This window comes from Manis pentadactyla, chromosome 6 (genome assembly GCF_030020395.1).
Source record: "Manis pentadactyla isolate mManPen7 chromosome 6, mManPen7.hap1, whole genome shotgun sequence".
Classification (NCBI taxonomy): Eukaryota; Metazoa; Chordata; class Mammalia; order Pholidota; family Manidae; genus Manis; species Manis pentadactyla.
The window spans coordinates 138713509-138727833 of NC_080024.1; the positions used below are offsets into that span (position 1 = coordinate 138713509).

Genomic DNA, 14325 nt, shown 5'->3' on the forward strand with positions numbered 1-14325 from the left:
TTGCACCTCCCTTCAACACTCTGCTACAAAAGATTGACTAACATGCTGCCAGTCTTCCATTTATTTCAAATACTGTGCTGGACAAGCAAGCAAGGGGAAATTTTACCCATAAAGAAGGCTTCTAAGAACCTATAGAGCCAGAAATAAGTTTGAAAGCTTTCTACAGTTCTTTAAAATCTCTTTCTCTGTATAACCGGTATGTATTGTAAATTGATAATGTTTCTGGAACCATCAGTAAATGATATCCTCCATGCACAATGGATTTTCCAGCTAACAGGAGTTTAGTTCACAGCAGGAATATTGAGTCAGCCAGACCCCAGAGAAAGTAAAGGCAAAAAATGGAGACTTAACTGATAAGAACTAGAGAAAATGGCCTGCAAGGGCCAGTTTGAAAATTAAATGTAGGCAAATGGGGACTTGTGTTTTGAGGCTAAAAATCACCTATCAAGATGAAATACATGTTCTCTAGCCTTGGGGAATTGAACAAATAAAAAGAAAACAGAGATATCTAGCAAAGATGAATTATGAATTCATGTTCCCACAGGGACATGCACACATGCATACACATTTAATAGAAAAATTGTATCACAAATAATCAACACCCCAAATGTTTGAAAAATGAATTTTCCAATCGTGGATGAATCAGTTATTCCAATGAATAACAGTTGTTAAATTTTTATATAAATACAATGGTAGTCTACAAGCGTAATGCAATTGTTTATCTTTGTCTTGTAGGATTTTTTCTGTCATTTCCTTTACTAGCAGATAGTCTATGAGGACTGTTTCTGCATTTTGTTTGCTTCCATCAACTTTAATTTTGTGTTTTTAGTTTTCTGTGGTCTTAGAGAAAACACGCAAAAGCTCCTCCAAATGACATCTAAAACAGCATACACAGAATCTGAGGGGAAAAAGGTTTTGTAATAACGGATTGGTTACCTGAGGCATTTTCCGATATGTGTAAGTTCATGGCTGTGTTTCCCTGTTTCATGCTAAAACAGAACATTTTTTTTTATTGCCATGGAGCCCATGAGTAATAGAATCTGGCCAAATATGAAGTAGAGTTATGTATGTTATTAGTTAACCACCTTTTTGTAACCCCCAAGGAAATTTAATATACCTCTGATTCCATTTCCTTTTTCTTTGCTCTCCCCAGTTTCTTTCCTCCTCCTCGTAGCACCTGTGTGAATGTTCCCTTCCGTGTTTGCTAATGGGTCTGCTTTGCCTTCCCGCACCCTTCCCTCCATGGCACCAGCACCTCTGATGGCCTCCTCTCCTTCTTCCGTAGCTGTGCCGAGCTCCAGCGTCCTCCCTTCTGCTCCCCGAGATGTGGTTCCTGTCTTGGTTTCCAGTCGTTTTGTCCGCCTCAGCTGGCGCCCACCTGCAGAAGCAAAAGGGAACATTCAAACCTTCACAGTCTTTTTCTCCAGAGAAGGTGACAACAGGTAGGTGCTACCAGGAAAATCCAGCATAATCCACCGTCTTTTTAGATGTATACTATGCCCAGTGGTGGCTGCGGGAGATCTCGACCAGGGGCTTTGGAGACCACGTGGAGTCTCTTCACTCATTACTGAACGAGGATAATATATCTCCATGGCCTGTGAGGTATTTTAAAGTGGCAGTGTTTATAGAATCAAATGAAGCCATTTTAGAAAACCTTCTGGAGGAAATATAAGCACATGAATATATATTTTCTTTCTTTTTATTTCTTTTTCTTTTTTCTTTTGCTATCATTAATGTATAATTACATGAACAACATTATGGTAACTAGACTCCCCCTATTATCAAGTCTCCACCACATACCCCATTACAGTCACTGTCCATCAGTGTAGTAAGATGCTATAGAATCATTACTTGTCTTCTCTGTGTTATACTGCCTTCCCCGTGTTCACCCCCACCACATTATGAGTATATATTTTCTTAATTTCCTTGATTTTCCAAGTGATAGAGAAGAGAATTGGGCTGCATGTGGATCAAATGGGGTATGAAAGAACCACTGTGGCTGGGTTGTGATCTCAACTCTGCCACTGACATCTCGTGAACCTAAGAAAACTACATAACTTCCCTGAGCTTCACTTTACTGTTTCACAAGGGGGAAATAATAATGCTTAGCTTGCAAGGTTTTTGTTAGGATTAAATTAGTTGGCAGGTGTAAAGGTCATTCAAGAGCACTGAGTATTAGGTAGACCTTCTGTGCTTCTCCTCACTTCTAGGCAAAAGGAAGCTGTATGTGTCTGGTTTCAAGACTACAATCTACTGTTATTTTTTCAACAATGCCCCCTAAAATGTTTCATGATTTTAAGACTATAAAGTGTGATTTATAGGTGTAAAGTAGATATTATGTAAGTTTCAGTCTCTCTTACAGGAATAAGCTGTGTAATACATCTTATTTCTTTAAATTTATTGAATTTACTTATTCTATATTCCATATTTAATCATTCTATCTGTAGTCTTTGTGAGTTTGATTCAGCAATTTGTTTCTGCTGACTCTTCCTCAAAGTGGCTTATTTCCTCCTATATTTGGGTTATTCTTGATTGGTAACTCCAGTCCTTAAAAATTTATCTGAGGGAATTTATGAGGCCAAGGTTTAAAGTACATTTTCATGGGAGGGTTTGCTTTACCAAAATTAGATCACTTAAGCAAACTTTTTATTAAGGTTTATTGGCCCATTTGGGTCTCATACTAACAATTTATTGGGTACTGGAAAGTCCACTAAATATGATAACATTTGTTTTTCAGCCATTTTTAACATATCAATTCAAATGAATAAACAGACTAGTGGTGAGAAAATCTGAGAGAGATTTTCTTTTTTCTTCTGAACTAAACCAGGGTTGAGACCAGCATGTAAATTCTCCAGTTCTCTCATGAGAGTAATTTCATTTTCTAGTTTACCCACTGAGGTTTGCTTTCAGGATCCTGTCTGTATGGAAGGTTCTCTAATCAGAACTTACACCCTTCTTAGCTTTGTTTCCTATTCTCTTCTGTTGGTTTTTAAGAATCCTAGCTCTAGACATCTACTGGAGGGCAAATACCCTCAGGCAAATTTACCAGCTCCACAGGTCTGCCTTCGCACTATGATAATTCTCTTTACTGCTAACATGTTCATGGATAAAAACTATTTTTTTTTAAATAAAAGAGATTTTCGAATAATTCACCAGCATTTTAGGTGTGCCATAATAAAAGGGTTATTCACACAATATCTATTTTGCCATATTGTTTGAAATGGAATTTTGTAATATTAATCAAATGCCAATGTGATTGGTATTATTATATATCTGTAATTACTGATATTAGAACAAGTACTTTTGAATTTAAGCACGTTTCATGTTTGAACATTTTTATTTAAGATGAAATTTAAATTTTTTAAACATGAAATTTATTTAAGCATAAAGCCACTCTGTAAACATCTTGCTTAGAAGGAATCAGAAAGGTAGGAAGCTTTCTTGATGGACCTTTCTATTCTATTCCTTAGACGTCTTGTAAGCTTCTCTCCTCATCAACTTTCGGGATTTCTGTATTGCCAGTTAAAGGTGATCAAAGAGATCAGTATGTGAAAGCTCAGGTTGCTTCAGAAAAACACTGTGTTGCCAGATCCAAAGATTCTATAGACAAGAACACCCATTTACAAGTGTACCTGACAGGCCTCCTGTGCCCCCCACACAGGGAGGGAGCACTGTCATCAGGTTCTTTGGTAGCTGAGTATTTTGAGGGGGCAGCTAGGATCTTTATAAAATACCTGTTGACTTGGCTGCGTCCTGATTCCACATCTTTTCTTCCGTCTTAAACTTCCTCTTACGTATAACTAGTCTCAAGTGCACACCCATTGCTAGGCGCAGGTGTCTGGGAGGAGGCAGCTTCCCCTTTCACCCTTGAATGAGGACCGAATTCACTTTCTGTAAAGTCTGCCAGCCAAAGGAAATGTAACCTGTTTTATGCATCTCTATATATGAAGTGTTTTGGGTGGTGGCGGCATAGGGGATGTAGAGAGGGAGAAGGAGAAAGAAAGGGAGAAAAAGAAGGGGAGAGACAGAGAGAAATGGCAAGTGCCCTGTGGGACCCAGTTGTTCAGAGAAGGGAGGTCACACTAACCCTGGATATCATGGCTCATTCTTCTGGAGACGAATGGACAGGATGCATAACGCTGTCACAGTGTCCTGGTGCCTATTCAAGTGCCAGTAGAGAGCACACGGGGAGAAGCTAGAATTTAAGTGGGAGGCTTAGTCTAGTCTCTCAAACTTGTGAGTGCTTTAAATGCATAGCAATCTTTAGGAACCCCTCAAATCAGGAACCCCTTGGGATTTGAGAGGGACAGTACGGCTTGAGCTGACTATGATAGTGTTTGTGCAATAATTGGATGGAACACTGCAATTTTTATCGTGCTGTGTCTCAAAATGCTTTTCTTTCTAGTTCACAACAACAGTTAAAATGCACCTATTTTACATTTATATTTTATTTTACAAGTTGACCTGACTTTAAAATGAAAGGAAAGAAATACCCATACTCAGATAGCCTGTTTCCCAAGATCATCCATGCCATGAAGAAGCAGGCATTTGTTTTAGTCTTACCTCTGCAACTGTTTACTCTGTGACCTTAGTAAGTCTCCTGAGTTCTTTGGAGCTCAGTGTATGTAGCTGTGGAAACTGGAGGTAATTCTGCCCAGTTGTCTTCATGTATCCATATGGATTTCTTGGAGGCATCTTAAATTCAACCTGCCAAAAACCATACTCATTGTCTGCTCTTTAAATATATTTTCCTCTTTTCTTGGTTTATGTTAGTACCTTCCATCCTGTTGACCAAGCAAAATACCCAAGTCATGTTTTATTTCTGCCTGCCTCTCAGCACTGCCATTCGTCAAGTCCCGTCAGGTCTCTCTCGGCCACAGCTCAGCCATATGCTCCCTTTATTCTGTGATCTCCATCATCACTTACCTGATCTCTGACAACAGCTCTTCACCTTCTAATCTATCCTTCTCACTAGGTCTACTTATCTTTATGAAATACAATTTTTGGATCACTCACTCTACTGAAAAAAAATGTGAATGTTCTTAAATATGATAAAATTTCTGTATAAAACCATGCACATAATAACTTCCAAACTCCTTTGAATGGAAGTCTATCTCCAATATATATGTAAGTAGAGTGTATATATAACCACTATAACCTATAATGGTTAAAAATATGCTGTTTACATCCAAACGACTGGATTTGAAATAGGTGCTACTATTTATCAGATGTATAGCTTTTATGTATTTAATTACTTAAAAACTGTAGCAATGTCTCTGCTATAACAGACAAAGGGAAGACACAGTCTGCTTCTCAGGACTGTTAAGGGAATGAATGGAATGAATTCAAGGAAAGCAGCCAGGGCAGTCAGTGCACACAGGCAGAATGGAGGGGCTCAGAATAATGGGGGCTCAGAGACAATATGGAAAAGGGGTTGAAAATAAGGCTCAAAGGGTGGTAGTGGTGGTAGTGGTGGTGGGAGCAGTAATAGTAGTAGTAATAATCATGAGTTGCTATTTTTGTATGAACAACTTATTGTCATAACTTGTCACTATTTTCTACTTATAAAACCATTTGATTCTTTTTCCATCTATTGAAATATTTTTCATCTTTCAAGCCATGGATAAATCACTGATACCCACTTGGCTGGTCCTAACATGGTCCTTGTCAATACCAGGTTGACATTACCTCTCATCCTTCATGCTTCCCTTCACTTGTTAAACAGCTAAAATCTCATGGCCAATTATTATCAACAGTGACACCCACCAATGTTTTGCTTGCTACTCTCTCATTTCACACTAATTTCTTGGCAAAAGCCAACTCAAGCAAATGTAATTTTCTACCTACTCTTTACTTGTACTTACTTGTAGCTGAATATAACTGGTAGGAAATATGTGACTGTGCTGACTAGTCTTTGAATTCCTAAGTATTTACATATTTCATGTATTTAACATAATCTCGAGCAGCATTAAAGAAATTGAGATTGCCTTCCAAATTTGTAACTCTGGTCCTGACATTTTACCTGCAATCCTGAATCGTACATCCAAATTCTTACTTGATTTTTCAGCTTTGATTTCTCGCGAGCATCAAAAACTTATGAACAAAACCAAATACCTATTTTCCTTTATTCCCTCTCCAAATATCTTATCATTCCAGAGGTTCTTCCATCTTAGTGAAGTCTTAATTTCTCATTACTCAGGCCAAAATCCTGGAAGTGATTATTAATCCCTCTCTTTTTCTCACCCTATACCAAATCCATCATCAAGTCTTGGTAATACTGTCAAAATATATCCTGAATCTGTGAAGCAATATGATACCTGCTGTTTGCTGAAAGATAATGTTGGCCACGATTTCATATTTCAAGCTGAATGAAGTAAATAAAGTGGTTCTTCATATGATTCTAATTTTCTATTGTTTAAGATGTTCCATAATAAAAAGTTAATGTCAAATAAATGAAAATAAAACATATAATGAATCCTACCACTTCTTGCCCCCTTTTACTATCATCATGTCTCATCTGAACTATTGCAGTAACCTCAAGTCTATTCTCACCATAGCAGCTGGAATAAATCTTTTAAAACGTAAATGAGATTGTGTCATTCCTTTGCCTCAGGACCCTCCAATGACTTCCTATCTCATTCACAGAATAAGCAGAAATCCTTCCTGATCTGGCCCCTTGTCCCTTCCTATCTTCATCACTTACTATTCTCACTATTTCCCCATTTCCCCACTCCCCTCTAGTCTCACTGGCTTCCTGTGTTTTCTAAATATAACAAGAATCCTCCTCCCTCAAGACCATGCACTTGCTCTTCCATCTGCCTGGAATGCTTCTCCTTTCAGAGATACAATTGGCTCATTCTGTGTCTTCCATTAAGTGTTTGCCAAAATGGCACCTTCTCCCTGAGATCTTACCTGATCCTAAGCATTCCCCAAGGCCTTTTTCATTCTTATAATATCAACAGCTTTATTACTTTCTACTTATTTTTTGCAGAATTCCTTTTCTTCACCCTGGAGTATAAGCTTCATGTGGGCAGGGATGTTTTTATCTGTTTTATTCACTGGCTATTCTCAGCACCTAAAGCAATATCCAACCCATAGGGCAAACACTCAAAAAGTAATTGCTGAATTGAAGCCCTAACTGAAATGTCAGTTGCTATGGGAAACTCTCCACAGTCATCCAGGTCAGAATTCATTCATTTCTCCTTTGTCTGCCATCTTTTGTTTGGTTTTGTGTTTGACTACATGTATCTTCCCCTCCCTGATGATTGAGGTTAGGTCTTATTTATAATTCCATACCCAAATGTCTAGTATCATGATGTCTATAGACATTTACTGATTGGAACTGATATGATAAAGGTGGCAGAGAGACGGATATGATATTCTTAATAGATTTTTCCTTAACCAGTGTAACATGTTACTGAGGAGAATGAATAAGCTGAATGCAGTTCAATAAAATCTTTTTCTTTAATCGTGAAAAATAAGTTGGTCTTGAAATTTGATTCCAGTAAACATGTTTGCTTTTTGTTTTCCAAATCTCAACTAAAGAAATACATGCCATATGTCTCTGAGTGGTTAGCTGGGATGATTATGTGCTCATATAGATTTATTTGGCTTCTTAACCCAGTAGCTTTTTAAAAGGTAGTGGATTTAACATTTGCTTCAAATTAACAATGATTTTGTCAGGAAAATTCCTCTCAGATGATCATTAATCCATCTGACTGGTAATGGTGTCAATAATGCATGTGCTATAGTTGACATTTTTTATTCAACCCCTTGAGTGCCTTCATTTTGTAAGTCAGAGAAAAGCATAAATCCCAGACCCTGAAAGCCAGAATTCAAAGATATGTAATGGCTTCACAGATATCTAGCTATCCCCCTTTTGTACCTAAAAATCATTCAAATTGAAAGCAATTTTTGGACTCACAGTCCAACTTCCTCCTACTTAATCTAATGTCCTCCTACTTAATCCCACTTCCAGCTACTTAATCCCACTTCCTGCTACTTAATCCAACTTCCTCCTACTTAATCCAACTTCTTGCTGCTTAACGTGTTTGGAGACTGGTGCTCAGGGGGAGGAGTAAATTGCCTTTCTAAGGTCACAGAGGAGGCAACACTAATGTGTGAAAACATCTATTGAGCACTTATTTTGCCAGATAACCAGACCAAGTACCTTTCATAAATTATTTTATTTCACAACAAAACATTATCCATATGAGGCTTCAAGAAAAAGTTTACACCTCTGTTATACAGCTAATCAGTGGTAGGACCAGGATTTAATGCAGGCCTGACTCGCAAGCAGGTGCTCTCAATTGCCATACCAGCTAGTGGACTGACCTGGGAGAAAACCAACTTTTTTGGTATTTTCAGAATTAGGACATGAATTTCTTCTATAGGCTTCTTTCCAATAAGTTTCTTACTTACTGGCTAAGTTGATTTGTGTCATTTATTTACCATATGTGGAGAAAGTGAAGGTTCCTGTGGCCTGGATTCTCACATGGCCCTGGTTGGCTAGCTCACTACACACATGTGGGCAATATGTTATTATTGACTCTTTATAAAGAGCTCTGCCCAGTGGTCTGGGCAACACGGTGGCACAGCTGCAAGGCTGCAGCAGAGCAGAGCAGAGGCTGGAGTGGTGGCAGCATGGAGAACAGAGACTGAGATGGCTGCAGGGGTAGAGAGGCTCGCTCTGAGTGGACAGGATTCTAGTGATTGACCTGCCACTGTGGGAATAAAGTTGTCTATAATCCTTTCATCCCAAGAATGTTCTACTGGCATTTCTTTGGTTATGTTGAATCCATAGTGAACTGGTCTGGGGCTGAAACCCGTGGGCAGGACACCATATATAAATCACAGTAGCAAATTTTTTATGCATGTATAGAATATATTTTACCTCTCATTTAATAATCTAAAATTACTGATGGAGTGTGACACAGTGCTGCCAAAAGGTTAAGGCCATGTGGCTATGGAATTGAATCACATGGGTTGCAATCCTGGCTCCAGATTTTACTAACTATGTGACCTTGGGCCAATTATTGGCACCTTAGTTTCCTCATGTGGGATGATAATAATACCTGGCATGTAAGGGTGGGATGAATATTAAACATTTTAGTGCTTAAAGCATTTGCTCATTGCCTGGTGCCCCCAAAGCACTCAATTCATGTTAGCTAATTCCATGTGCAAATTATTGTGTGTGTTGGAAATGAAAATCAATGGAACACAGGTGTCCACAATTTATATTTAAAGAGGACTTTATATCCTGCACAAACAGTATACCATATGATCCTCAGATAAAGCAGGTATGATAATCTCTATTTTACAGATGAGCATGCCTTGCTCTGTTCAGAAAGTCTAAAAAAACATGCCTAAGAAGCTGCACAACTAGTAAATATTAGAAGCAAGATTTAAATGCAAGGTTTCTAGTCCAGTGATCTCTTCACTGTACCATACAAATAAAAGATATTTCTTAAAAGAGGTACATATAAAGTACTGCAGGAGTTCAGATGAGAGAATTAGAACACTTTCATGAGCATCATCCAATTTAATCCTCACAGTAACCTTGTGAGGTAGGCAGATAAGGGACTGGTATCTTCATTTTGCAAATGAAGCAAGGAAGGCTCCAAGATAGCCTCTGAGTTGTTCAAGGTCACGCACCTATTTTGTGGCAGAACAAAGGCTGGGCTGGGTCTTCCAACTTGCAGCACTGTATGCTTTACATTGCTTTATGCTGCCTCGGAAAACCTCTGCTCACTGCTCAGGATTAGAGACCACCTTTCCATGATTGACATGGAGGAGTCATTTTAGAATTCATGGTGCATTACAGTTGTAACATGGTATTTACATATTCTCTCCTTGCTCTTCAGAGTTGAGGACTGTGCAGCTGACGAAGCTTGTTATGAGGGAGGGAAGGTGTAGTGATGGAGAAAGAACAAGATGCAAAAGCCAAAGCACCACATTCTAGCCCTGGCTTAACCCTTGGCCATTAGCCTCCTTTCACTATGCTTCTTTGTAAAATGAAAAGTTCTGTCCTTTCTACCTCAAAATGTTCTGAGAACATTGAGTGAGACAATAGTGACTTAATTTTTCCAGTGGACTTACTGCATATTGAAAAATAAAACATGCCATCTACTAATGCCATATCTAAATGAATGACCCATTATTCACTTGTCAGTTGACTACATGTCCAGCCCTGTGTTGGAAATAATGGACCACTCATTGGAAAATACTGAGCACTTATTTTGCCAGATAACAGACTATATTAGGTAAATTATCATTTCATTCACACAAAAAAACATTATCCACGTGAGGCTTCATGAAAAAGTTTACACCTCTGTTATACAGCTAGGAAGTGGTAGGATCAGGATTTAATGTGGGCCTGACTCCTGAGCAGGTGCTCTCAACTGCCATACCAGCTTCCTCCTAATATAGTTAGTGGATTGGCCTGGGAGAGCTTTCTTGTTATTTTCAGAATTATGACATGGAATCCTTCTACAGGCTTCTTTTCAGTAAGTTTCTGATTTAATGGCTAAGTTGATTTCTGTCATTTATTTACCATAATAAATCACAGTAGCAAACTTTTATGCATGTATAGGACATGTTTTACTTCTCATTCAACAAGCTATAGTTACTTATGTGATTTGACTATGTGTCCAGCACTGTGTTGGAAATAACAGAGAAGTCAACAGTCTTTTAGGGAGAAGTTTAGTAGTGCTGGAAGGATCCTTCCACTGATTAATAAATGACTACACACTGCATTAAGAGCTCTAAAGGCAAGGAACATGCTCTGTGAGAGAAGCTAAGAAATGTGTGTAGGATATCTATGCCATAATCAGATTCATATTTGGAAAAGATGACAATGGCTAGAGAGTGGACGCTAGAGCCGGAGGTCAGCCAGGTGGATGCCCAGAAGCCAGAAGTCCAGGCAAGAGACGATGGTGGATCAGACTAAGGTTGTATCAGTGGAGATGGAGCAGGGGAGACAGATTCTAGAGATACTTAGGAAGCAAAACTGGCAGGACATTAATGGTGAGACAAAGGAGGTATTTAAGGTTAGTTCTTAAGTTCCTGGCTTACATAAATGGATGGATGATGGAGCAACTTGCTGAAAATACAGTGCTATAGAAGATCCAGGTTTGAGAATGAAGATCATGAGTTGAGCTTCAGACAGGCTGTATTTGTCATACCTTTACAGCATTTGAGTGGGAATGTCAAGTAGGGCCTTGAAACTAGGAACTCGGAGCTCAGGGAAGTTTGGGCCAGAGATATTTATCAGGAATTTTTCAGCATATAGAAGATAGCTACAGCTAGAGAATCCTTCCCCCAAAATAGAACAAGTAAAGGACCCTGAACTGAGTCACATATTTATTTATTGAGTCATTAATGAAGGAGCACAGGCTGAAACTAAATAAAATAGATAATTTGAAACCAGTTTTTTTCTGTGAAAAGGTAGCTTTCTATTGATTATTGCAGTAGCTATTTGCTTTGTAACTAGTCTTAGATTTGTAATAGATGCTGAAACAGATATTTTATTAAAGTGAATTTTTAAAAGCCTATTCCTCAGACAATGCTTTTTAACAATTCAAGATAAAAACAGAATTTTTAAACAAAGTTCAGTGGAAATACCCTGACCAAGAGGATGATGTCCATTACTCCCTATGCTTTATCTGGTGGCAGGCCACCTCTGCACCTCCTTTCCCTTGAAGGTGGCACTAGTTCGAGATCATTTGATTCTGGGATAATGAAGAGTGGGGGAGTTGGATGGTTGTTCACTGCAGCCACATTGAACCCTATTCCACTAAACACCAACTTTCAGTTTTGAAGTCTTCACATTATCATACTGTTCCTGCTCTCACTAAAGAAATAAAAATGAAAGTGGAATGGATAACAAGGGGATGTTAAAAATCTTCCCATTAAAAATAATATAGCTCCTTTCTTACAAAGAAACATTAATATAACCTTTACCTTTGAAGCAATTAATTCTGCTTTTGATACCTCAAGAGAGCTTCTGTTGCTCACCTTACAGCCATAACTAAATGTTAACACCCTGGTGCACATAGGTAAGACAATATGTGTTTACTTAATATGTATATTAAAGACATGTTGTTACAAATGGTCCACTAAGAAACAGTATCATGCTCAATCTTTAAACTGTGCTTACTTCTGAAATGTAAATACAAAAGTGCTGAATTCAGTTAAACAACAAAAACAGCCACACAGGTAGGTGATTTTCTGCTCCCAATAAAGAATATTAGATTAGAAAGGCTTCCCTGAGTAGATTCCACTCTCTGAGTGTTTAAATAATGAAAATGAGACCCAGGAAGGTGAAGTGGCAAACCAAACGCCATCCAGCTGAGCTGAGATAGACCATGGAATAGAATCTACTGTCTAAGCATTTTGGAGATCACTCTATGTGGAGCTTTATGCAATTATTCTATTAAAGTGTTCATACTTATTTATGTACTCATTAAAAAAATCTGGGAGTACCAGCAACATAGCCGTTCTTTATACTGAGTGGGTATATATGCTTAGTGTCAGTACAGTGTGGATGGAGTAGGGCTTCTTCTAAAATACTTCACAGATGAATCAGAGACAGACATGTCTATTAATACAATGTGATACCTGGCGAAATAAATATATAAACCAAAGCAACAGAAGCACAAAAGACGAAGTATTTAATACTGCTGTAATCAAAGGACATAAAGGTAGGAAAGCTCCAGCCAAGAGATTTCATTTCAATTGGATTTGAAGAATGAGCAAGCTTTTGCCAAACTGAGAAAGAACTGTAAGTCAAGAGGACAGAGGAGCAAAGGTGGACATGGTGTTGTGGGGCAGGGCCATTCATTGCAGAGCAGTTGAAAAGGTTTGGACCACCTTTTGAAGATCTTTGGATCTTGCCCGAAGGAGTTGAGATTCTAATAACCATAGAAGCGCTGCCAGTACAGTTTTGGGCATGGAGTTAACAGATCATGCATGATAGAAGAGTATCTATCAGTAGAAGATAGAACTGGGAAGACTGGTAATGAACAAGTAGGGAAAGCTATTAGTATAATGCAGTGCATTGCAAGTGCAAACTGGAGTAGGGACCCGTTCCAGGTACAGGAGAATACACCTACTGAGGGTCCTGTCTTAATGCAATTTGTGCAAGGGTGCGTTCTATGCCATCATGTTCAACCTTGTGCCTCAAAACACATCAGTTTTGAAGACTTCACCTACTGATCTCAGAAAAGAACTAACATTATTGTTATTGGATCAAAGTGCATGCTTTTATGACATGGAAGTTATTTTCTTAGAAACTTCAACTCTGTGACCCAAAAGGACCTAAAGCTACAAGTTACAAAAAAGAAATAAATGCCTCTTATTTACAAACCCTTCTCTGTTTCCATGTGAGGTCAGAGGGCAAGTTGCCTACAGTATTTTTTTCAGTTCACAAGAGGAGACAGACTTTGTATATTTATGCTCTGTGTCAGTTTTCAGTGAATGAATTGATAGTAAATGGATCCTAGAAAGCACAGGTGACTTGCTCCCTTTATTTCAGTCAACTTATCTTGGACTTGCCTGAGCGCCATTCAGGGGGAATAGAAGTGAAGTAATGAAGCTTTGTCTGACAAGGTATCTGCTGCCGCAGACCATGACTCTGAGCCCTGTAGATCTGAAGGGTCATTATGTCTTCAGAGTCACAGGAGAGAACTTGACCAAGAGGCATCTGGCCAGGGCTGTTGGTAAATACCCAACATTCATGTTTTTAATTATTAGCAGTACTACATAAAATAATGCTAACTGCTATAACAAACAAGCCCTGGAATTTATAATGGCTCAAAATGATTTGTGTTTATAAAATAGAAAAAGGATGTTCCTGATTGGCAGGTGCTCCTTCCCCCAGCTCTCCTCCATCATGAGTATATGACTTCCAAGGTCACTGTGCTTCCATCTCGAGCCTACAGGTGGAGGAAAAGAACATGAGGATACTACGTGTGTGGGTTTTTTCTAGGCCAAGCCTGGAATCAGCACATATTGTATATGCTCAGACTCATTGGTTAGACTTAATCACATGGCATCATCTAGCTTTCAGGGAGGCAGGGAAATACAGTCTGGTCCATGAAGAAGAAATGGGTTTAAGGTTGAGCCAGCCAGTCTCTGCCACATCAGTCAAATTAAGAATGTCTACATGACCAGGAATCACCATTCATGCCCTTAGAACTCTTTTTTTTCCCTCTTTAGAAGCCTGATTTGCCCTGGCAGAAAAACAGGTTTCATTTTCAACATTGCGCAAAACAAAATAAAGTGGAATGGCAAAATTTAAATGTACATATAATTCCACTGAGATAC

At 38.6% G+C, this 14325-nt stretch overlaps 1 protein-coding gene across 1 annotated transcript in view; it reads left to right on the forward strand.

The window, feature by feature from the left end:
• Positions 1-14325, forward strand: part of DCC (DCC netrin 1 receptor) — a 1164464-nt gene that overhangs the window by 783394 nt on the left and 366745 nt on the right. Inside the window, exon 8 of the mRNA XM_036918577.2 lies at positions 1286-1442. Coding sequence (XP_036774472.2) covers positions 1286-1442 — 157 coding nt within the window. The remainder of the gene's footprint in view (positions 1-1285; positions 1443-14325) is intronic.